Genomic DNA, 24,294 nt, shown 5'->3' with positions numbered 1-24,294 from the left:
TGCCCCCTCACTTAGTCTGTCTATATCATATTGTAGATTTTTTGTGTCCTCCTCACAACTTGCTTTCCCATCCATCTTTGTATCATCAGCAAACTTGGCTACATTACACTTCAGCCAAATCATTACTATAAATTGTAATAGTTGAAGCATGAGACCGATCTCCATGGCACCCCACTAGTTACTGTTTGCCAACCAGAAAATGACCCATTTATCCCGACTCTCTGTTTTCTGTTAGTTAGCCAACCCTCTATCCATGCTAATATATTACCCCCAACCCCGTGAACTTTTATCTCGTGCAGTAACCTTTTATGTGGCACCTTATCGAATGCCTTCTGGAAATTCAAATACACCACATCCACTGGTTCCTCCTATCCACCCTGCTCCTTAAAACCGCAAAGAACTCCAGTAAATTTGTCAAACATGATTTCCCTTGCATAAATCCATACGGACTCTGCTGACTGAATTATGCTTTTCCAAATGTCCTGCTACTGCTTCCTTAAAAATGGACTCCAGCATTTTGTGTAACGACAGATGTTAGGCTAACTGGTCTATAGTTTCCTGCTTTCTGACTGCCTCCTTTTTTAAATAAGGGCGTTATATTTGCGGTTTTCCAATCTGCTGGGACCTCCCCAGAATCCAGGGAATTTTGGTAGATTACAACCAATGCATCCACTATCTCTACAGCCACTTCTTTTAAGACCCTAGGATGCAAGCCATCAGGTCCAGGAAACTTGTCCACCTTTAGTTCCATTATTTTACTGAGTACTACTTAATTAGTGATAGTGATTGTATTCAGTTCCTTCCTCCCTATAGCCCCTTGATTATCCACTATTGGGATGTTTTTAGTGTCTTCTATCGTGAAGACTGATACAGAATATTTGTTCAAAGTCTTTGCCATTTCCCTGTTCCCCATTATTAATTCCCCAGTCTCATCATCTAAGGAACTAACATTTACTTTAGCCACTCTCTTCCTTTTTATATACCTGCAGAAACTCTTACTATCTGTTTTTATATTTCTTGCTAGCTTACTTTCATGATCTATCTTCCCTCTCTTTATTATTTTTTTAGTCGTTCTTTGCTGGTTTTTTAAAGTTTCCCAATCCTTTGGCCTCCCACTAATCCTGGCCACTTTGTATGCCATTGTTTTCAATTTGATACCATCCTTTATTTCCTTAGTTAGCCATGGATAGTTATCTCTTCTCTTTCAGTGTTTCTTTCTCATTGGAATATATTTTTGTCGAGAGTTATGAAATATCTCCTTAAATGTCCGCCACTACACATCAACCATCCTACACTTTAATCTATTTTCCCAATCCACTTTAGCCAACTCTGCCTTCATACCTTTGTTGTCTCCTTTATTTAAGCTTAGGACACTGGAGCATGGAGCATGATATGCTGATGAACTAGTAATGCCTCCATTAAATTTTCTCACTGAAGTTGTAAGAGCAATGTAATGGCAGATAAAAGTGAAGTTTGCAAGTTGGAGCTTCACACAGCATTATGTCAATACGACATGCGATGTAGGATCCTCATCCCTCCATTTAAAAATGCTGCCAATACCACCTGCCACACCCTGGGACCGCCTGTTTTTTTCAGGCACCTCCTGTGGTGGACGTTAAGTGAGGTGTTAAGGCCGAATGTTCCATTCGGGGCGCTAGCGCAGCATTGCACGATGATTGATGTCATCATCACGCTAAAACTGGAGGTCGGGACCATAAGTTTTTGCGCTGGTGCTAACCAATAGCCAAATCTTCCGGCAAGGCGCTAAATTCTGGACTCCGGCATAAAGCCCAAAAACAGCATTTAATGCCCCGCCGGGGCACTAACCGAGGCGCAAATGAGCCGAAAATCCAGCCCAATGACTTGGACTTGGGTGTACAGGGCACAATTTCCAAATTTGCAGATGACACAAAACTTGGAAGTATAGTGAACAGTGAGGAGGATAGTGATAGACTTCAAGAGGACATAGACAGGCTGGTGGCATGGGCAGACACGTGGCAGATGAAATTTAATGCAGAAAATGGAAAGTGATACATTTTGGTCGGAAGAACGAGGAGAGGCAATATAAATTAAAGGGTATAATTCTAAAGGGGTGAGGGAACAGAGAGAACTGGGGGTATATGTGCACAAATCATTGAAGGTGGCAGGGCAGGTTGAGAAATTGATTAAAACAGGATCCTGAGCTTTATAAATAGAGGCATAGGGGGAATAATGTCATTCTTGCCCGAAAGCAGTCGGTGTCCTTGCCGAATGCTGTTAACGGCCGCTTGAAATGGCCGCTGTGCTAAACGAGGTAAATTGGTGTGGGGGACATGAAGGTGGATGGTGCAGTGCTAACCTTAGGTGCAACGCCATCCTGGTGGTGTTGCACGAGAGATCTTGGACCAATTTGTTGTGCTGGTGCGGCGATGCTGCTTCCCCCAGCGTCTGTGTGCGAGGCTGTGAAGCTCGCAATGCGTTGTGGGCAGTGAGGATCTCTGAAATTTAAAGGGCCATTCACATTGAAGCAAAGGAAAATAAAATGCACTGATTCAATACATAAGGGGTCATCACCTCACCCCCTTGGAGGAGAAGGCACAGGCCATTCTTGGCAGGGGCATGGCTGAGCCCTTAGCCAATGGCAGAGCTGAAATGTGGGTTTCCTCGTACGTTATCCTCCTATTGGCGTACGCCTCTCGGCTTCCCGCCGCCCCGTCAGCAAAACATCCTTGCACTTTCCTCATTTCACACACCCAAGAAATGCATCCTGCCCAGCCAGTGGGACCACAGTGGATGATTCCATCCTGGATATACCAGCCACAAGGGGCTGTCTGTGATGCATCCTTCCGTCTGATGGTTCCTCTTCGGCTTCCTCCACTTTTGTGCCTTCCTCTTCTGTGTCTTCCTCTTCCCTCTGCAAGCGGATGCAAGTATAAAATGCTGCAAATACTCAATTGGTCAGGCAACATGTCGATCTGAGACATGAACTCCACGGATGTTGCGTGACCTGCTGAGTAGTCGCATCATGTTCTGTCTTCTCAAAGACCTTCACTTACCATCCGAGCCCTTGCAACATCCAGCAGCACTCCCAAAACATTTAAAAAGCTTTTCACATCAATTGCAGCAAGCCACCACTTCAATAAAATATTTTTTAAATCCCTTCCATTCAAACTTACCCGATTGACGTGTGTGTCCCTTAACAGCTGCAGATTTCGCCCCTGTCAGCCTCTGTCAGTGTGCTTGCATGGCAGATTAACCTGGCGTGCTTAAGACCCAGCACCGACTTGAGCATTAGGGTTGAAGTTCGTGCAGGTGCAGTCAATGAGACCTTGCACCTGGGGAAATCCAGTGATGCAGGCAAATCCGAGATCTCTTCCCCTCCTGGTCAGTAGCCTGCATTGGGAAGGTGATGTATTGCTCTTTCCTTGCAAAAAGGGCCTTCGTCACTTGCTTGATGTCCGTAGGGTGAGCAAGCTGACTGCTGTTGTTGATGTCACCTGTTGCAAGTTGAGAGCCACCATGACCTTCAGAGTCACTGGCTCTGGTGTCTGGCTCTAATTCCTGTTGCAACAGGGGACAGGTGAAACCGCTGACCCGTTGAAGTGCAGCCTCCTCACACACTGCTCCTCCGACATGTTAAGATGCGACATGCTAGTCAATATTTTTCTTCCAATCAACTTAACAAAAACAGATTATCTTGTCATTATCACTTTGCTGTTTATGGGAGCTTGCTGTGCACAAATTGGCTGTCGCGTTTCCTACATTACAACAACGACTACACTTCAAAAAATACTTCATTGGCTGTAAAGCGCTTTGGTACATCCTGAGATTGTTAAAGACGCTATATAAATGCAAGTCGTTCTGTCATTTTTACAACAGCCCTTGGTGAGCTGTTCCACATCTGATATCCCCTCAGTAATGCTTTTGATTTGATGAATTCCTCACCAAGTGACACAATGATAGCTCCCAATGGGATTGCCATTATTTTTTTGTGTGATTTTAAACAAGAGAATAAAAGTTTTGCCAGATATTTTTTCACGGGGGCAGTGTGCCTTTAATATCCAAATGTCTCCGCAGCTTGCTATTCGGAAGACTTATCAGCTCAAACATTAAAATAGGAGGCAGTGTATATATGCGAGGGAGCCAGATTGCCTTCATGATTGTGATATAGAGTTAAAACATTTCTCAGTCACAATATGATTATGAGGCAAAATGTAGCAGGGGACATTCCAGTGGAAAATCCCTGGTAGAATCTAGTGAGTCAATAATCACTGAAGCAACTCTGCCATTCATTGATACGAGCTACAATATGAATGCAGCTTTGTCAAGCCAAGACTCATTCGGAACTGAAGAACTTTTCTTAAAAAGCATAATTGATCCTTACCTGAATTCAGCCCCTATAAAACTAAATAGAGGCATCAGCTGCTGATAAAACAGCATCTTTTTATTTTATTTTCATTCTGCATATGTTACTGAGTTGATATTTAAACCCTGCATCATAATCATCAGCTTGCCTGAGTTAACTTTGTCATTTCCTTTTATAATCTTAAAAACTTCACTTGGGTCACCTCAAAATGCCCTTTTCAAAGAAAGCAAGGCCAATTTCCCTTCCTCACAACTGGAAATTCCTGATACCCAGAATTATATTCAGAGCTCATTTTTGTACTAAGTAAAAAGCAATGATACCTCTTCAGATGCTTGTCCGCCTAGAGTCGTATGCAGTCACAATATCATCTCTTTTGACCTGTACTTGCCCCTCTGCAAATTTAACCCACTACCTGACTTCACTCTTAACCATTGCTGATGGGCCCTGGCTGATGGTTCCAATGACAATCCAACAATACTCAACAACAACCTGCTGTAAAAGAAATATCTCATGGTGCTTAACCATGTGGAAAAGTGAATAGCTGTCAGGAAATACACTAGAAATTTTAGGGGAGGGGACGATCGAAGATAACAGGTGTTTTGCTGGCTTCTGAAGGAAGGGTGAAGTCTTAAGAGGAAATTTCAAGAGGAGGTTTAAATATCAACCCAGTAACATATGCAGAGTGAGAATAAAATAAAAAATTGCTGTTTTATCATCAGCTGGTGCCTCTATCTATTTTGTTTTTTAGGGATTGAATTCAAATAAGGATCAGTGATGCTTTTTGAGAAAAGTTCTTCAGTTCTGATTGAGTCTTGGTTTAACAAGGTCGCAATTGATTGTTCAACGTCGGAATAGGGAGCTAAAGAAGCAGGGGACACGCAGTAATGTGGAGCCACAGGAGGAGTGAGTGGGACAGGAATGTTTGGCTGGAGAAGGTTGCTCACATAGGGGTGAGCGAGGCCATAGAGGGGTCTGAAGATAATGCCAAGGATCTTCCATTAGGGCACACGAGGCCAGTGGACCTTGGCGAGGTCAACAGTGAAGGATCTGCAGGAGGGCACAGGCCATGGTATCAGGGGTTTGAAATAAAAAATGACCTTTTGCCATTCCCTTAAATAATCTTGTTCTCTCAGCGAAGTGATCATTTTCTGTGTAATTTTCCTCTTTCCATCTCTACCCACCTCCCATCGCACCCTAATCATTAATTCTTGATCTGCTTCATCTTCACATTTTGTTCTTTTCAACCTATATTTTGGGGGGTGAAATTCATTATTATCCCATTTGGGGGCGGTAACTTTTGAAAGCCGGGAAACTTAGCGCCAGGCGCTGCTGCTTCCCAGTTTTCAAAACATTGGCTTTAGCGCTCCAGGATGGAAGTAGAGAGCTCAATCAACGACCTACCTAGACCACCAGTGCTGTGGCGATCCCGCGCAGTCAACCTGGCACTCAGAGTGTCAGGCTGAACGATCACGGGCAGTAACCCGCGAAGAAAACGGCATCGACAAAGGTAAGTTTTTTGTTTTACGCCTCCTGCAGCAGCAAGGGTTTTTGTCCGACGCTGCCGCAGGGGGCGAAAGTGAATTTCGGGTCCGCGGCACTAACGGGGCGATGCGCGCGGAGATGATGTCACGATCTCCGGGCGCAGATGATCGGGACGCAACGCCGTAGCGCCAGCGGGAGTCGCTGTTAGCGCCGTGCCCGGCCGCAGAGGCATATGGGCGCAAACGGGAGGCACAAGTGCACCCAATTTCTCCCCCTATGTATCTTGGCCCTTCATCTTGGTTTTTCAATTTAAGCAAAGTAGCCTTTGATTTAACCAAACAAGACTCTGGAGCCAGAAATCTGTGGTCATTTCGGTACATAACTGTGGCAGGAGTGCACTGGGAGAGCCACGAGAGAGGTCAGGACCCACACACCAGGCCCTGATCTTACATTGTGGATTCCGGGAGGGTTTGAATCAAGTCCGACTCCATCCACTAAGTGGTTTTTCCTTTGGTCTCAGTTTTGCTAGGCTTCCTTGGTGCCATACACGGTCAAATGCAGCCTTGATGTCGAGAGCACCGACTCAACCTGCCCTCAGCTCTTGCATCCATGTCTGAATCAAGGCTGTGATGTGGCCTGGAGTCAAGCGGTTCTGAACTGAGCATCAGTATGCAGGCTATTGGTCAGTAGGTGTCACGTGCTAGAACTATAACTTTGCTGATAGTTGGGAGGAGGCTGATAGGCCAGTAATTGGCTGCGTTAGATTTATCTGTTTTTTTTCTGGATGGGGCATACCTTAGCAATCCTCCACATTGTCAGGTGGATGCCTTTGTCATAGCTGGAACAACTAGGCTAGGGGAATGGCTAGCTCTGGTGTATAAATCTTCAGCACTACAGATGAAATGTTGTCAGAAACCATAACTAGATATTTTTAAACTTTTTTTTTCAGTATAATGAGACCTATTCGGGTTGATTCCACATTCCTTCGCTCACAGTGTGAACGAGAGCATGAGTCACAGACAGGGCGACTAAACTGTGTCCTGTGATCTCCGACATATGTTCCTTGTGTGCGCGTCTCCTTATTGGGTGTGTGGAATTGCAGAATTAGTTCAGTAATGTTGGATGGAGAGTGGCAATTGAATAGCTAAGAGCAGTAATGCTGTGAGATATGGCTACTGACCTGGAGCCTCACTAGCTGGGAGCATGGGTCAGCGATCGGGGCTATAACAATATCGGGATGCTTCTGCAACTAACCTGGAGCGGAACACACAAAGTTACTCCCAAGATGTAGTGAAAAAAATTAGTGGAATTTCCCTTTTAAGATAACCTCACCATGCATGTCAAACTTCTTTTCAAAATAGAATATATAATAATAAAAATACAATTTCGAACAGGAACATAAATTCGGAATAGGAAAAGGTTATTTATCCAATTAAGCTTCTTCTTATGCAGGCCATACACAAACCACTCTCTGGTGACTCTAAAAGGCCGGTCACCCCTATTGCTTAGGTCCATATACGGAACCTTTCCAGATCAATTTCATTCCTATCTTGCCTTAGTATCAAGCTCCGCACCTTTGCAATGAAAGTGGGCCTCTTTCTAGCTTTATATTAATATCTAGCTAAACTGGTCTGGTTATCTATGTCTGACAAACTAAACATTTTGAGAAGTAGGTTTTCATTTTTTTGGTTTAACTTAAAAAAAAATTCAACTTCTTTTCTGTTTTAAGACCTTTCATTGATTCCGGTCCATATTCAGGTAAATACGAGAAGAGGCAGTTACAGAGCCATTGATAGAATTGATTATCAAGAGCAAACTTAAGGAGTATCTGTATAATAATAACACTAGTTAAGGAAATTAGCACCATGGATTCAAAAGGGGAAGATCCTGCTTGACTAATCCCTTCAACTTGAGGAACTAACATCCCAAGTAGACTGTGGAAAGCCCGAGGACAAAGTGCACCTAGACTCTCAGAGGGCATTTGACAAAATTCTAAGAGAACAACAACAACAACTTGTATTTATATAGTGCCTTTAACATAGTGAAACATTCCAAGGCGCTTCACAGGAGTATTATGAGCTAAAAATTTGACACCAAGCCGCATAAGTAGAAATTAGCGCAGGTAACCAAAAGCTTGGTCAAAGAGGTATGTTTTAAGGAGTGCCTTGAAAGAGGAAAGAGAGGTAGAGAGGCGGAGAGGTTTAGGCAGGGAGTTCCAGAGCTTCAGGCCTAGGCAGCAGAAGGCACGGCCACCAATGGTTGAGCAATTATAATCAGGGATGCTCAAGAGGGCAGAATTAGAGGAGCGCAGACATCTCGAGGGGGTGGCATGGGGTGGGGGGTGAGGGGCGGGGGGGGGGGGGTGGTTGTTGTGGGGCTGGAGGAGATCACAGAGATAGGGAGGGGCGAGGCCATGGGGGGATTTTGAAAATAAGGATGAGAATTTTGAAATCAAGGCGTTGCTTAACCTGATGTAGGTCAGCGAGCACAGGGGTGATGGGTGAGCGGGATTTGGTGCGAGTTACGACACGGGCAGCCGAGTTTTGGATCACCTCTCGTATACGTAGGGTAGAATGTGGAAGGCCAGTCAGGAGTGCGTTGGAATAGTCAAGTCTAGAGGTAAAAAAAGGCATGGATGAGGGCTTCAGCAACGGATGAGCTGAGGCAAGGGCGGACATGGGTGATGTTACGGAGGTGGAAATAGGCGATCTTAGTTATACTGCAAATATGTAGTCAAAATCTCACTTCAGGGTCAAATATAACACCAAGGTTGAGAAGGGCTGTGAGTCAAGCTAAAAGTTGTGCAGTTTCAGGGAAAGCCTTGGAATGGATAAGAAACTGATTGAGGGGTAGAAATCAGCGAGTACTTGTTAGAGGAACTATGTCAGAATGGGGGAGAGTACTGAGTGGGCTATCCTAGGGTTACTACTGCTTCTCAGTTGCAGAAATGACCTGGACACAGAAACTCAATACAAGATGTTCAGATTTGCTGATGGTTTCAAACTAGGAGGGCCACTGGAATTGGAGGAAGCTGATCAGAAATTACCAAATGATTTGGACAAAATATGTATGTGGGCTGATCAATGGATGATGAAACTTAATGCAGACATAAGAACATAAGAAATAGGAACAGGAGTAGGCCATATGCCCCCTCGAACCTGCTCCGCCATTCAATAAGATCATGGCTGATCTGATCATGGACTCAGCTCCACTTCCCCGCCCGCTCCCCATAACCCCTTATCCCCTTATCGTTCAAGAAACCGTCTATTTCCGTCTTAAATTTATAAAATGTCCCAGCTTCCACAGCTCTCTGAGGCAGCGAATTCCACAGATTTACAACCCTCAGAGAAGAAATTTCTTCTCATCTGTGCTTTAAATGGGTGGCCCCTTAATCTAAGATCATGCCCTCTAGTTCTAGTCTCCCACATCAGTGGAAACATCCTCTCTGCATCCACCTTGTCAAGCCCCCTCATAATCTTATACATTTCGATAAGATCACCTCTCATTCTTCTGAATTCAATGAATAGAGGCCCAAACACTCAACCTTTCCTCATAAGTCAACCCCCTCATCTCCGGAATCAACCAAGTGAACCTTCTCTGAACTGCCTCCAAAGCAAGTATATCCTTTCATAAATATGGAAACCAAAACTGCACGCAGTATTCCAGGTATGGCCTCACCAATACCTTATATAGCTGCAGCAAGACTTCCCTGCTATTATACTCCATCCCCTTTGCAATAAAGGCCAAGATATCATTGGCCTTCCTGATCACCTGCTGTGTCTGCATACTTTCCTTTTGTGTTTCATGCACAAGTACCCCCAGGTCCCGCTGTACATTGGCACTTTGCAATCTTTCTCCATTTAAATAATAACTTGCTCTTTGATTTTTTCTGCCAAAGTGCATGACCTCACACTTTCCAACATTATACTCCATCTGCCAGATTTTTGCCCACTCACTTAGCCTGTTTATGTCCTTTTGCAGATTTTGTGTGTCCTCCTCATACGTTGCTTTTTCTCCCATCTTTGTATCGTCAGCATCCACGGGCGCTCCGAGAAAGCAATCGCTGCCGCAGAATTGGGCTATTTGCCCAGCGACTGGCCAGCAATTGCCCATGTAAGTCCTATGGCTGATGTACGGAGGCTTAGGGCCTGCTTCCATCAGAGTAAGGGGATATATAAGGCTTAAATAAAAGATAAAAAATCCAAAATTGTGCACATACACTTTATTAAATAGGTTTATGCAAATATTGGCCTGGATTATAGTCTTAATGATGTTGAAAATTATCAAAAAATTTAATTTTTATTGAGGTTGATGCAATGAAGGAACTTATGAATAAAACTGTACGTCTGCGCATTGTACATTTTTACATTTGGGATTCCATCGCATATCATTAGGAGATTCCCTTCGTAAATGATTGCCATGAAATTCTCCCTTGTCATTGGAGGACCAGGCCCACATGATCCCAGGTAAGCTTCCGAACCACCTGCGTCTCTGAGATCCCTGGGCCATTATGTTGCCCTCCACCTCGAGGCCTCCGACCACAACTCTTCACAGCAGGTAACTTCATAACTGTTTGCGAATTGAAGGCATACTCTGGATGTATACCTCTGACCGCAATTTCTAGGCCATAGAAGTCTTGATAGACTCCACGCTAATCACGTGCAACCAATGCAGAGCAGCAATCAATAAATAGATTGTTAAACTCCGTAGCCCAAACAGTAACATCTACATCAGGGAAAGTCGTGACCAAACTACAGGGCTAGTGAGACCACACATTGAACACTGTGTCCAGTTCTGATTGCCGAAACACAAGTGTGATATTCAAGGACTGGGGGAAATGCAGGGAGGATCCATGAGACTAGTCTCTAGTGTCAAAGTTATGAGGAAAACGTGGAAAGGAGTCATCTTGGAGGTGATGCTATAGAGGTACACAAGGGTAATAAACGATAGGGAAAATCTGGAGTATTTTAAGTGAAATAGTGGGAGTAGGAAAAGGAGACACAGGTTCAAATTAGTAAAGGGTAATTTTAGGACAGATATAAGAAGCTTCTTCACATGCAATGACCGACACTTGGGATGGACTCCCAGATAGAGTGCTTGAGGTGGAAAGCCCTGGATGCATTTGAGGAACAATTAGATACTACAATGGAGGTGCTGTAGGAGGCTTCTGAATGGTGTTCCTTATTCATAATGTCATGTAAATAGGATGAGGGACAAATTCCGTTGCGCCCGTTGAGGGGCACTAACATTTGGGAGGCGGGACATTTTGCGCCAGGCGTGGAAGTCCCGCCCTGCTCTCTAAATTGGGGTTACCGCCCCCAAAATAACATGCTCCACTTCCTTTCTGGGGCGGTAGTGGGGCGGACGTGTCGGGAGCGGGGCGCAGTGACACGCACTGGGCCGCAGCAAACTTTGCAGTGTAAAAAGGGGCCTCCCTGGGCCACCGGGGAGCGGGGGTGCTATGCCAACGTGTCAAGCAGCGTGCCAGACTGACCGTTCGCGGCATGGATCCCGCATCCAAAGTGCCAACAGGGCGCTCGGCAAAATTGGCCGAAATTTTTTTTAATGGTCGACCCCTCCCCTTTAAGTTGTGCCCCACGAGTGCCCAGCCGCCCTCTTCGCGCTCCCTGAAGCTGTCGCTGGCATCGCTTGACACAGCTTCAGGGGGCGAGACCCAGTTTAGGGTCCGGGACGCCTCGCATGGTGATGACGTTGTCATCGCCAGCGCAGCTGGCCGCCACAGGTTACCGCGCCGCTAGCGGGAGTCATTAGCCGCACCACACCCGGGCGAAAAGTCATTTGCGACCTGTTAGTGCTCACAGGAGGTGCAAACGACCCGTATTTCTAGGCTGGTGTGTCCTGGTAGCAATACTGCTTTTCTGTAGCCAGCGATGGCCCACTTTGAGGCACCTACAGGTGTTTCTCTCTCCACACAGGCAAGTGTGTAGCCTCCACCCTGTGGAGTCTTTTTTTTAAATTTGTTCTCGAGGAGTGGGTGATGCTGGAAAGGCCACATTTATTGCAGACACTTAGTTGCTCTGAGATAACTCCCCAGCTCTTCTTCAAAATAGTGCCATGGGATCTTTTACATTGAGAGGCCTCGGTTTAATGTCTCACCTGAAAGATGGCACCGCCGACAGTGCTGCACTCCCTCAGTACTGCACTGGAATGTGAGCTTAGATTTTGTGTCCAAGTCCCTTGAACGCACAACTTTCTGACTCAGAGGCAAGAGTGCTGCCAACTGAGTCACAGCTGAGGGGTGTCCCCAGGCTACGTTAATGGCCTGAGACGGGAAACCCTGGCACTCCTGGGCATGGGCAGGAGCAGCAGAATGCTGAGAAATTTGCCCGAATGCTTCGATGGGTGGGGGGGGGCGGGGGCGGAGAAAACGCAAAAGTTTTACGTGTACCTGTTTTGTTTCAGTATCGCAGATGGCTTCAGACAGAATACGGGGAAAATCGATTTAATGACAAGCAGGAGATACGAAAGCTGCTGGCTCAGTATGATGAACAACAAAAGCAACAGCGGCTGAGATATGGGGAGCGGGACTGGAAAAGTCACACAGCATCCGTCTACCCTCTTCCTTACAAGGCCTACGGGGGTACTGGTCACAGCTGGGTGAACCGATAAAAGGAGAGTCAGGGCTTGACTGCCTGATGATTCAGCATCATTTTATTCTTCGTAAATCATCAAGAATATATACAGCCATATATACCAACAGTGCAATATGGTGCAGCAGAAAGGCATATAATTTATAGACCATAGTTTGTCCTTTTTCGATTTAGCACTTGCAATAATATTCTCATTAGCTACAATGTGCAGGTTGTGCCTTTCCTTAAACCAAGTGCCTAACTAAGACTGCAGGTTTTAAATTGTGTGCGGTTTGCTTTGGCCGGCTCCTAACTTTTATTCAGCACAGAAGCTTGCGGCAGTAGCGTTGGGCACAGCCATTTAAGGCTATAAATTATTTAACAATTAACAATGTTGCTACTTTTGCCCACAGGTATTGAGAGCGTTGTAAATGACACACACAAAACCCACATAAATTGTTCTCAGTGCCGCACGTGTCAGCGAGTGTTTCTTGTGTTTACTTTTACTTCGTTGAGCCAAACAAACTTTAAAATGAGGTCAAATAAAATCCAAAATAAAAACAGAAAATGCTGGAAGTTCTCAGCAGCTGTGGAGAGAGAAAAACAGAGTTAACGGGATTGAAACTCCCTCCGGGCGGGTAATTCGAATTAAATGACTCTTCTCCGCCCGAATCCATGGGGCGGAGAATAGAGGGAAATCGGCCTCTTTAACTTTTTTAATATGTCTGGGCGGTGTTTGGGGCAGCTGGGGGAACGGAAGTGTTTTGGGAGCGGCCGGAAGGCGGGTGGTGTTTTCAGCGCCGCGCTGAGCCCGTCAGCGCGACGCTGATGATGTCAGCGCGACGCTGATGATGTCAGCGCGATGCGGACGTGGCACGGTGCACTGACGCGCAGCATTGTCCCTCCTCTTCAGTTAAAGGGGAGGGCCGCTGCGAGCTCTGCAGCCACTTTAGTGGCACCCACTGCACCACCAGGGAGGTCATCGGCCCGGCCGAAACCCGCCGCCGCCGCCATTGTCGGGCCGCCTTCCCCTTTAAGGGCAGACGCGCCGGCCAGCCACTGGCAGCTTGGCACTGAGCGGAGGCCGCTCCACTCCCGTGGGGCCATTTCCCTCGCGGGCCTGAATTTGGAGTCACCATCGGGCGGTATGGGGTCGGCGCGTGCCCAACTGGGGCGGGAACACGGGCGAGGCGGGAATCTGTTTCCACCGCCCCCGGCCCAGGGGAAATTTCTGATGGGTCGGCCCATCCGCCTGCCCCATGTCGGAAAGCCCTTACCACCCCATTACTGCCTCTTAGAGGTGGTTGGGGGCAATTTCGGTCCCAACATTTCAAAATCGATGACCTTTCGTCAGAAAAATAAAATCCGTAATTGGAGTTGCAGTGTTGTATTTTTTTAATACGCTGGGGTGCTTGCAAACTCATCCATCCACAGCTTCCTTCATACCACCATTGGCAGCCGTGCCTTCAGCTGCCTCGGCCCCAAACTTTGAAATTCCCTCCCTACACCTCTTTGTCTTTGCTCCTTTAAGACCGTCCTTAAAACCCACCTCTTTGACCAAGCTTTTGGTCACCTGTCTTAATGCCTCTTTCTTCGGCTCGGTGTCACTTTTCATCTGATAACGCTCCTGTGAAGCGCCTTGGGACTTTTCACTATGTTAAAGGCGCTATATAAATGCAAGTTGTTGTTGGTCCAGTGCTCCCAGCGGGCAGCGGCGCTCACCGGGAGCGCAGTTCAGGAAATCGTGGCTGCGTAGCCCATAATTTCCCAAGATGGCCTCCTCATCAGGGCCATGTTCCACTGGGAGAATTAAATTGCAGAATCGTTCCTTGCTCATTAAATCCTGGGTAAATGTTCGCGGCCGTATTGCGGGAAGAATTGCCACATGCAGTGGCATCATAAGTGCATTCAAAAAGCACGTGTTTACAATGTCACGTAACAGCCGCGGGCAGTTCTTTCCTCATTGTTGAGGAAATTATATCAGAGTGAACTCGAGACTTGACTCTTCCATTGCACTCCAGGCTGGCCTCCCACATTCTACCCTACATAAACTAGAGGTGATTCAAAACTCGCACCAAGTCCCGCTCACCCATCACTCCTGTGCTCGCTGACCTACATTGGCTCCCGGTTAAACAACGCCTCGATTTCAAAATTCTCATCCTTATTTTTAAATCCCTCCATGGCCTCGCCCCCTCCCTATCTTTGTAATCTCCTCCAGCCCCACACCCCCCCGAGATATCTGCGCTCCTCTAATTTTGTCCTCTTGAGCATATTTGATTATAATCGCTCAACTATTGGTGGCCGTGCCTTCTGTTGCCTAGGCCCCAAGCTCTGGAACTCCCTCCCTAAACCTCTCTACCTCTCTTTCTTCCTTCAAGACGCTCCTTAAAACATACCTTTGTGATAATTTCTACTCGTGTGGCTCGTGTCAAATTTTGCATCTCATAATACTCCTGTGAAGCGCCTTGGGACATTTCACGACGTTGAAGGCACTATATAAATACAAGCTGTTGTTGTTGTTGAATGACACAGGACCATTTGAACCAAATTCTGTCCGTCCGGGCGATCGTGGCTGCGATTCTTGGTTGGACGAGCCGTCATTTCCCCTCATGACATCTTGCCACAACCTGAATTTGTGTCACGCATATTAACGTTTTTATGTCCACAAGGATTCGGTTTCTCAAAAAATAAAGAGAGTTTAAAACTAAAACTACTGATAGTAGTCACAACTTTTTCAGACTTTAGGAAGATATGAAGAAAAATTGCATTTAAGTAATTATAAGTATATATATTTTTTTAAACCAGGCCCTCTATAGATCATTAAAAGTTTGGAACAAGAGTACTCCATTCTTCCCATTGAGGCTGCTCTGCTAATTTTGTTAGCCATGGTGACTCGGTGTAAGTAATACCTCTACACCTCTGTTGACTTTCCAGTCATGGCCATTTAGGACAGTGTGTTCTACATTCTCACAAACTTTTCTGGATTCACTTTTCAGCAGCTTTGCTCACATTCAGAGATCATACTTATTGTTTTGGGGATATTGTGGTCAGAGTGTACGGAAGTTCATGGGAGATTGCACATATGATACAGCTGGAGAAGTGGTATCATATGTATTGGAAAGTAAAAGTATCTAGCCTGATCGTCCTCCTCCCTCCATGATCACTACACCATCTCCCATTGCAACTCACTGATTCTCAACACTGTAGAACTTGCCTCTCCTTTTTTTTCCTACACTCTACGAACTTTAAAATTCAAGCTTAGCGGGACCGATAATTCTGTGATTTATCTTATCTGCTGTGCAACTTTTGTCAGTCTTGGTGGTATCCTGCGCTTGCCTCTCATCTAAATTTTGCATTAAAAAAAGAAAGTCTTGAAAGACTTGCATTTATATAGCACCCTTCACGACCACCAGCTGTCTCAAAGCACGTAAAGCCAATGAAGTACTTTTGGAGTGTAGTCACTGTAGTAATATGGGAAATGCGACAGCCAATTCGTGCACAGCAAGTTCCCACAAACAGCAGTGTGATAATGACCAGACAATCTGTTTTAGTGATGTTGATTGGGGGATAAATATTGGCCAGGACACCAGGGATAACTCCCCTGCTCTTCTTCGAGATGCCATGGGATCTTTTACAGCCACATGAGAGGGCAGATGGGACCTCGTTTTAATATCTCATCCGAAAGATGGTACCTCCGACAGTGCAGCGCTCTCTCAGCATTGCACTGAAGTGTCAGCCTAGATTTATGTGTTCAAATCCCTGGAATGGGACTTGAACCAATAAAAAGAGATTGTTCAGACCAGATAATAGCCAGTCTGCCCATTTATTGGTTGTCTTTGGCATCAGAAGTGGAGTTTTTGCAGAAAGGTACATTTAAAAAATTTTTTAAATGCTTCCATCTTAAAAGGTAAGCAGTCATAAAGAGATAATGCATGGCGCTTGAAAAATATTTTGTTTGTGTGTGCAAAAAGGCTACTTCAACCTAACATAGGTTATTAGTCCTATATGAAGGATTCACTACCAAGCCTCCCAGCACGATGATCCCAAAATCTGGAATAACTGCAGGTGATTTGTAGAACTGGCAAAGGACACTGAAGCTGTTTAATGTCGGCAGAAGTTTGCTAAATTGAACCTGTGGAATTCTCTACCATAGAAAGTTGTTGAGGCCAATTCACTAAATATATTCAAAAAGGAGTTAGATGAAGTCCTTACTGCTAGGGGGATCAAGGGGTATGGCGAGAAAGCAGGAATGGGGTACTGAAGTTGAATGTTCAGCCATGAACTCATTGAATAGCGGTGCAGGCTAGAAGGGCCGAATGGCCTACTCCTGCACCTATTTTCTATGTTTCTATGTTTCAAGCTCACAAGGGGACCTCACCCAAAAAACACAGGCTCAGTTACTCAAAGAAAAGCAGGCTGTAATAGCTAACAGGTTGAACTATTTCTCTGCCAAAGACGGAAAGGAAGCTGCAGTCCGGAGTTGGAATGGGTAGAAGCAAACCATCTCAATGCAGCCAGTATTCGCATTGCTGAATCCAAACCAAGTCTTTCCTGCAGTGCTAGAAGTTGTCAAAATAATCAGGCTTCTGTCCATGAAAACCCCAGATATGCTAAAACTCTTGGCAGGATTATTGAAACCGACTCTACCATGCTTGTATACCTCATTGCATGCATTGTAAACATCCATCAGACAGAATTATAGAATCATAGAATGATACAGCACAGAAGGAGGCCATTTGGCCCATTGTGCCTCTTTGAAAGAGCTATCTACTTAGCCCCAGCCAGTCTGCTGCTCTTTCCCCATAGCCCAGCAAATCTTTCCTTTTCAAGTATTTATCCAATGGTTTACCCCTCTTATTTCCTTTTTCAGTTCTACCCTGTACTTTTGTATTCATCGACTGAATTATGAACCTGATATTTATCATAAGATTCATTTTTCTGTTTCAACTTAATCTCTCTGGGCTAGAAATTCAGCATTGCCTGCTTTGAGGCGGTGAGGCTACCTTTAGCGCCGGGCAAGTCTACCTCCTCAAAGTGCAATATTCAGTTGTATCACCCCAAGAGGAGAAGACAAGTGTTCCAACTCCTCTTCGGGGCTAACGGAGTGATAGCACAGGAGGCCGACTCAATTTTTGGCACTAGGATGCGCCTGTTGAAAAATTCAATGAACCTCAACCACACTTCCCCACTACTGCAACAAATAAATAAAAGTTAAAATTTCAGCACTTACCTTGCACTCCGGACGATATTGCCCCCGGGATCGTCGCTGGACCGACTGCTTTTCCCTGCCGGTCTCAGCGCCAGGCACTACGGCACCCGAAAGACTGAATTTTGCAAATGTGGCACTCCGTAATGTCACTGATGGGCGGCGCTAGCGAGCGCAGCGCAACTGTCAGTGCCGCCGCTAAACCTTCACTGAAGTTCGTGGCAGGCGCTGACAGCTCGGCGCTCGGGCTGGAGCTGCTTAGCTAATGCCCGTTAGTGCCCCCCTGAGGCGTTAACCGAATTTCTAGCCCTTTATCTTTAGTCATCCAGGGAGCTATAGCTTTGGATGCCCTTCTTTTCCCCCCTCGTGGTAACGTGTCTATTCTGTACCCGACCTATCTCCTCTTTGAAGGCCTCCCATTGCTCATTTACTACTTTATCTGGTAATCTTTGATTCCAATCCACCTGGGCCAGATCTTTTTTCAGCTCACTGAAATTAGCTCTCCTCCAGTTGGGTATTTTCAAATTTGATTGCTCCTTTTCCTTTTCCATAACTACTCTAAACTTAATGATATTATGATCACTGTTTCCCAAATGCTCCCCCACTGAAACATGCTCCACTTGCCCCACTTCATTCCCCAGAACTAGATCCAGTACTGCTTCCTTCCTCCATGGGCTGGAAACAAACTGATCAAGAAAGTTCTCTTGTACACATTTTGGGAATTCCTTCCCCTCTCTGCCCTTTACCCTGTTATTTTCCCAGTCTATATTAGAATAATTGAAGTCCCCCATTATCACTACTCCAAAGTTCTTGCCCCTTTCTGCAATGTGCCTGTAAATTTGCTTCTCCATCTCCGTCCCATGATTTGGTGGCCTATAATATACACCCAGCAGCACAACAGCTCCTCTACCGTTCCTTAATTCCAATCAAATAGATTCTGTCTTGGAAACTTTAAGTACATTATCCCTTTCTAGGGCTGTAACAGTGTCTTTGATCTATACTTTCACTCCCTTTTTTTTCCATCCCTTTCTTTCCTGAATAAATTATAGCAAGGAATATTAAGTGCCCATTCCTCCACTTCTTTGAAGCAGGTTGCTACTTTATCATAGTCCCATGTGGCTACTTATGCACGCAGCTCACCGATCTTATTTATAATGTTCTGGGCAATTACGCAAATGCACCGTAAATCCCTCTAAGTCTGTCTTGCCTTTCCCCGCTGTCTGATCCCTCTATTCCTGAACTATTCTTTATTCTAATGCTGTTTGTCTCTCCCAGTTTTCACTGCACTTTGTATCTCTCCAATGCTTCATTCTGGTGCCCCTCCCTCTGCCAAATGAGTTTAAACCCTCTCCCGTAGCAGTACTTAACCTCCCTGTGAGGGCATTGGTCTCAGCCCTTTCAAGCAGGAACCTGTCCTCTTATACATGTCCTTCCTACCCTAGATCTGGTCTCAATGCCCCAGGAATATGAAGCCCTCCCTCCTTCACGATTTCTCCAGCCACGTGTTAACCTGTCCTATCTTACTGCTCCTATACTCACTAGCACGTGGCACTGAGAATAAGACGGAGATTACTACCTTAATCTGGAGATTACTATCTTAGATGTCCTGTTCTTTAATCTCCTCCCTAGCTCCTGAAACTCTGTCTGTAGGACCTCAACCCTTTTCCTATTGACTTCATTGGTTGCAACATGGACCACATCTTCTGGCTGTTCCTCTTTACTCCGCAAACTATTCTGCATCCGTTCAGTGATGTTCTTTACCCTGGCACCAGGGAGGCAACATACCATGCAAAACTCATGGTTGCAGAAACGCCTGATAATCCTCCTGATGATTGAATCCATTATGACTACTGCATTTCTAGACTTTGCTGTGCCCCCCCTGTGCAGTCACTTGTCCCACAGTGCCGTGGATGTGCTCTAGACTACACTCCCTGAGGTGTCGTCACCCTCAGCAGTATTCAGCACTGAAAACTGGTTTGAGAGTGGCACACTTCCGGAGGAATCCTGCACTGTCTGCCTCTTCCTATCCTGCAGGATAGCCGCCCACTTCGTATCCTCCTGGACTCTCTGTAGCTGCGGGGTGATCTCCTCCTGGAACATGCGCTCCAGGAAATTCTCAGCCTCCCGTCTGATTTGCAGTGACCCCAGCCGCTGCTCAAACTCAGAAACCCTGAGCTTGAGTTCAAGCAATTGGAGGGACTTCCTGCACATGTGGTTATCTGGGATACATGAAGCAACCGGTATCATATGTATCCCTGAGTTCACAGCAGAGAGCCCTGTTTGGTGACAAATTTTTTAAAAATTCATTCACGGGGTGTGGGTCTCGCTGGCAATGCCAGCATTTATTGCCCGCCGTTAAGTGGCTTGCTAGGCAGTTAAGAGTCAACCACGTTGCTGTGGGTCTGGAGTCACATATAGGCCAGACTGGGTAATGACGGCAGATTTCCTTCCCTAAAGGACATTAGTGGAGCAGATGGTTTTTTTTACAACAATCCAGCAGTTTCATGGTCTCCATTACTGATACTAGCTTTTTATTCCAGATTTATTTTAACTGAATTTAAGATCCCCAGCTGCTGTGGTGGGATTTGAACTCATGTCTCTGGGAAATAGTTGAGGCTAGCTCATTGAATGTATTCAAATCAGAGATAGATAGATTTTTAACCAATAAGGGAATTAAGGGTTATGGGGAGCGGGCGGGTAAGTGGAGCTGAGTCCACGGCCAGATCAGCCATGATCTTTTTGAATGGCGGAGCAGGCTCGAGGGGCTAGATGGCCTACTGCTGTTCCTAATTCTTATGTTCTTATGTTCTTATGTTTAGTCCAGGCCTCTGGATTGCTAGTCCAGTAACTATGGGCCCAAGTTTCGAGCCGCGCCTAGAACGGTGCAGTCCCGACCTGGTTGCCCGTTTTTCTCCCCACAAAGTGCGCCTAAAAAAACCCTCCAGATTCTCCACCTTCCTGCAGGTCCTCTGGCCCTCGGCGTGGCGCAGCAGGAGCTGTAGGGGGCAGAGCCAGGTCCCTGCGCTGAAAACAGTGCCGGGACCTCTGCACATGCGCGCTACAGTGGGCGCGCAAGTGCAGTAGCTCCAGGCGCCCGAAACTGTGTGAGAGGGGCCCGAAGCACGCAGCCCCTAGCCCTGGCCGAATGGCCTCAGTGGGGCTGCATGAATAAGGTTCCTCCCAGCTCCTGCTTCCTCCCGACCCGACTCGACTCCCGCTTCCCACCCCCCGCCTCCAGACCGGATCCGACACGACCCGACTTCCGCTTCCCCCCCACCCCCCCCCGCCCCCGGACCGGACCTGACCCGACTCCCGCTTCCCCCCCCCGCCCCCGGACCGGACCCGACTCCCGCTTCCCCCCCCCGCCCCCGGACTGGATCCGACCTGACCTCCCTCCCCCCGACCTGACCTCCCTCTCCCTCCCTCCCCCCGACCTGACCCAACGCCACCTACCTGTAAATCTGGTGCTGGGGACGGGCCCTGCCCGAAGTCTCGGGCCGGGCCCGTTCAGCCTCCCTCCCCCTTCTCCTTTACCCCCCCCTTCACCTTTCCCCCCCCATCTCCTTTCCCCCCCCATCTCCTTCCCCCCATCTCCTTTCCCCCCATCTCCTTTCCCCCCATCTCCTTTCCCCCCCCATCTCCTTTCCCCCCATCTCCTTTCCCTCCCCATCTCCTTCCCCCCATCTCCTTTCCCCCCCCACCTCCTCCCCCCCATCTCCTTTCTCCCCTTTATCCCCTTCTCCCCCCCCACCCCCTTCTCCCCCATCCCTCCCCCTTCTCCCCTTCCCTCCCTCTGCTCCCCCCCTCTCTCCCTCTACCCCCCTCCTCCCCCACCCCTCGCTGTCAGAAACACAGACACTGACAGACAGAGAATGAGAGACACACACAGACAGACAGAGAGATAGAGACACTGACAGAGACACACTGGGGGGGGCATCCCAGCACGCTGTTGGAGGGCTCCCGGTGCTGCAGTCGGTAAATAGAAAATGTTTTATTGATTTAAAAAAATAATTATTTCTTATTAATTTTTTTTGATTGATATATTGGTTGATTTATTGATATATTTATCATTTATTATTGATGATGGCTCTTTATTTGTAAAACTGAAGTGTTTAATGTTTGTAAATTTCCCTTTAAACCCCCCCTCCTCCATTCCCTATGCCTGATTTGTAACCTACGCCTGATTTTCTAAAGTGTAGACAAGGTTTTTTCGAGCGTACAAAAATCTTCATTCTAAGTTAGTTTGGAGTAAGTTTTCACTGACGAAACTTTGAAAACAGGTGTAAGTGGCCGGACACGCCCCCTTTTGAAAAAAAAATTCTGTTCCAAAGTGAAATTGTTCTAACTGACTAGAACTGGAGCAAACTAAATGACGAGAATTCCGATTTCTAAGATACTCCATTCTACACCAGTTGCTCCTAAAAGTCAGGAGCAAATCATGTGGAAACTTGGGGCCATTATCACTATGCTACCATCAGCAGTCTTACTACTTCACTGTGCATCATTAGGATAACTTTTGATAACTTACTAACAGGTTACTCACTCATCACATACTAATTGGACAATTGTAGCTTATGTCCATTTCACTCTTGAGGCAGTGGCTAAGAGACACCTATGTTTACCATAGGTTGGTTCATCCTGATGATCTCGTCCCTTCCATGGGTAAGTGCACAGCACTTCGCCTCTCTTCTTCTGCAGAATTACAGAGCCAGACCTTCAATTAATCACTGCACTAGATTCAATGTAAGAGACTCCTGATCACTTCCTCAACCCTAATTAAACAGTTAGAAAGCAAAATCAACAGATATCGGATTGTTGACATGTTGATGTAGCAGTATATTGTTTTGGGAACGGTGAATATGGACTGACATCTATATTTCCAGATGGAATCGTTTTCAGATCCCAGCCTGACCCATGAGGCCATGTGGACAATGTCAAAGAGTCAATCCAGGCAGCTGATGCACATTTCCTAGCAGCTAGCCATAGAATAGATTAGGTAGAATTCTGAGTGGATAACCTGCCCTATTTCATACTTGGGGAATGGACTGTAGTATAGGGTGCTCTAAATAGGGAGTGAAAATAACAAAGCTGGGGACGTGAGGTGGAATTTAAAAATAAGTTAATAAATAACATACTGTGGAATAGTGATCAAAAACAAATCTTAATCTTCACCTTAATCTTCATCTTTCCTACATTACAACAGTGACTACACCAAAAGTACTTTATTGGCTGTAACGCGCTTTGAGATATCAGGCTGTCGTGAAAGTCTTTCTTTTTTTATCTTGAATTAATCAAAGCCACTTACCCTAATGTATATTTGGGGCAATATTTTTGATGGTAGTATTTCCGAGTTATATCATAGCTCCCTCGAGCTAGGTCATCAAACTAGGTATCCAGTTGTGTGTTTCCAGCACCACCAAACAGTAAGTAGTTCAGGGATGATGGTCAGCGACATGCCAACTTTAATCATAGGTTATTATGGGTTATGCTGCATACAGATGACTTCTGTTGTGGCTCACACATTGAAAATGATCAAAGAACTTTGGCTTAATTGGGTTTTTGACGTACTGTTAGCGATGGCTTTATATCTTAGTATTTTATCTTGGGAAAGCCATTTGCCAGCTTTCCATGCTACCACAATCGGCATCAAGGGAGGAATCCTTTTCCTGAAAGAGGACTGAAGGCTGAAAGGACCTTGGGTGGGATTGACTCGTGTCCTTTGCCGCTGGTCAAATATCAGTTGACTCACCACGCATCGTCAAAAGTAAAACATAATCGAAGACATGGCACATCTACAATGTAACGCTAATGCATGCTATATAATGATCTTATTGAAACGTATAAGATTCTGAGGGGGCTTGACAGGGTAGATGCAGAGAGGTTTCCCCCCCGTGGGGGAATCTAGGGCGCATAGTTTCAGAATAAGGGGTCACCCATTTAAAACAGAGATAAGGAGGAATTTCTTCTCTCTGAGGGTTGTGAATCTTTGGAATTCTCTACCCCAGGGAGCTGTGGAGATGGGGGTCATTGAATATATTTAAGGTGGTGATAGACATATTTCTGATTGATAAGGGAGTCAAGGGTTATGGGAAGCGGGCAGGGAAGTGGAGTTGAGCCCAAGATCAGATCAGCCATGATCTTATTGAATGGCGGAGCAGGCGCGAGGGGCCGTATGGCCTACTCCTGCTCCTATTTCTTGTGTTCTTATCTATTACCATGAACAATATTCTAATTGGTGCTATCATTTTCCTTATGGTATTGTTGATCTTGATATATCATGTTATTTTAATCTTTTCACCCAGTACTTTTATTCCACAAGGGGTCTGAATACATCGGCTCTGATTTTAACTCCAGGTGGATTCCCCGCTCAGGCCTGAATTAAAATTACAAGTCAGGTCTCAATCAATGTTCTCTGTTAGCTGTGCAGCCGCACAGCGATCTGCAGGTCCAGCTCAGGCCGCTCAGTTCCATTATAATGAAAAAAACACGCATGTGCAATAATTTGAATGGCCCGGGCAGCCCTTTAAAGGGGCAACACACCCAAAAAATGATCAGGAACATTAGTCTCAATGATGTCATCGGGCCGCAACATGCATATGTAAAGAAGGACCCTTCTAGCTCCGGGCGCTTGTCCTTGCTGCCTGCTCAGGGGAGCGGGTTAAAATTGCAGA

General features: G+C 46.1%; 1 protein-coding gene across 1 annotated transcript in view; it reads left to right on the top strand.

Annotated features, from left to right (window-relative positions):
• The window catches only part of dusp22a (dual specificity phosphatase 22a), a 362,961-nt gene extending 350,076 nt beyond the window's left edge, over positions 1 to 12,885 (top strand). Inside the window, exon 8 of the mRNA XM_070897023.1 lies at positions 12,251 to 12,885. Coding sequence (XP_070753124.1) covers positions 12,251 to 12,457 — 207 coding nt within the window. The 3' untranslated portion in view covers positions 12,458 to 12,885. The remainder of the gene's footprint in view (positions 1 to 12,250) is intronic.
• The last annotated feature ends 11,409 nt before the right edge of the window (positions 12,886 to 24,294 follow it).

This window comes from Pristiophorus japonicus, chromosome 13 (assembly GCF_044704955.1).
Source record: "Pristiophorus japonicus isolate sPriJap1 chromosome 13, sPriJap1.hap1, whole genome shotgun sequence".
NCBI lineage: Eukaryota > Metazoa > Chordata > Chondrichthyes > Pristiophoridae > Pristiophorus > Pristiophorus japonicus.
Note: the sequence above shows the minus strand (reverse complement) of the source record. Positions and strands in the feature narration are given on the sequence as shown.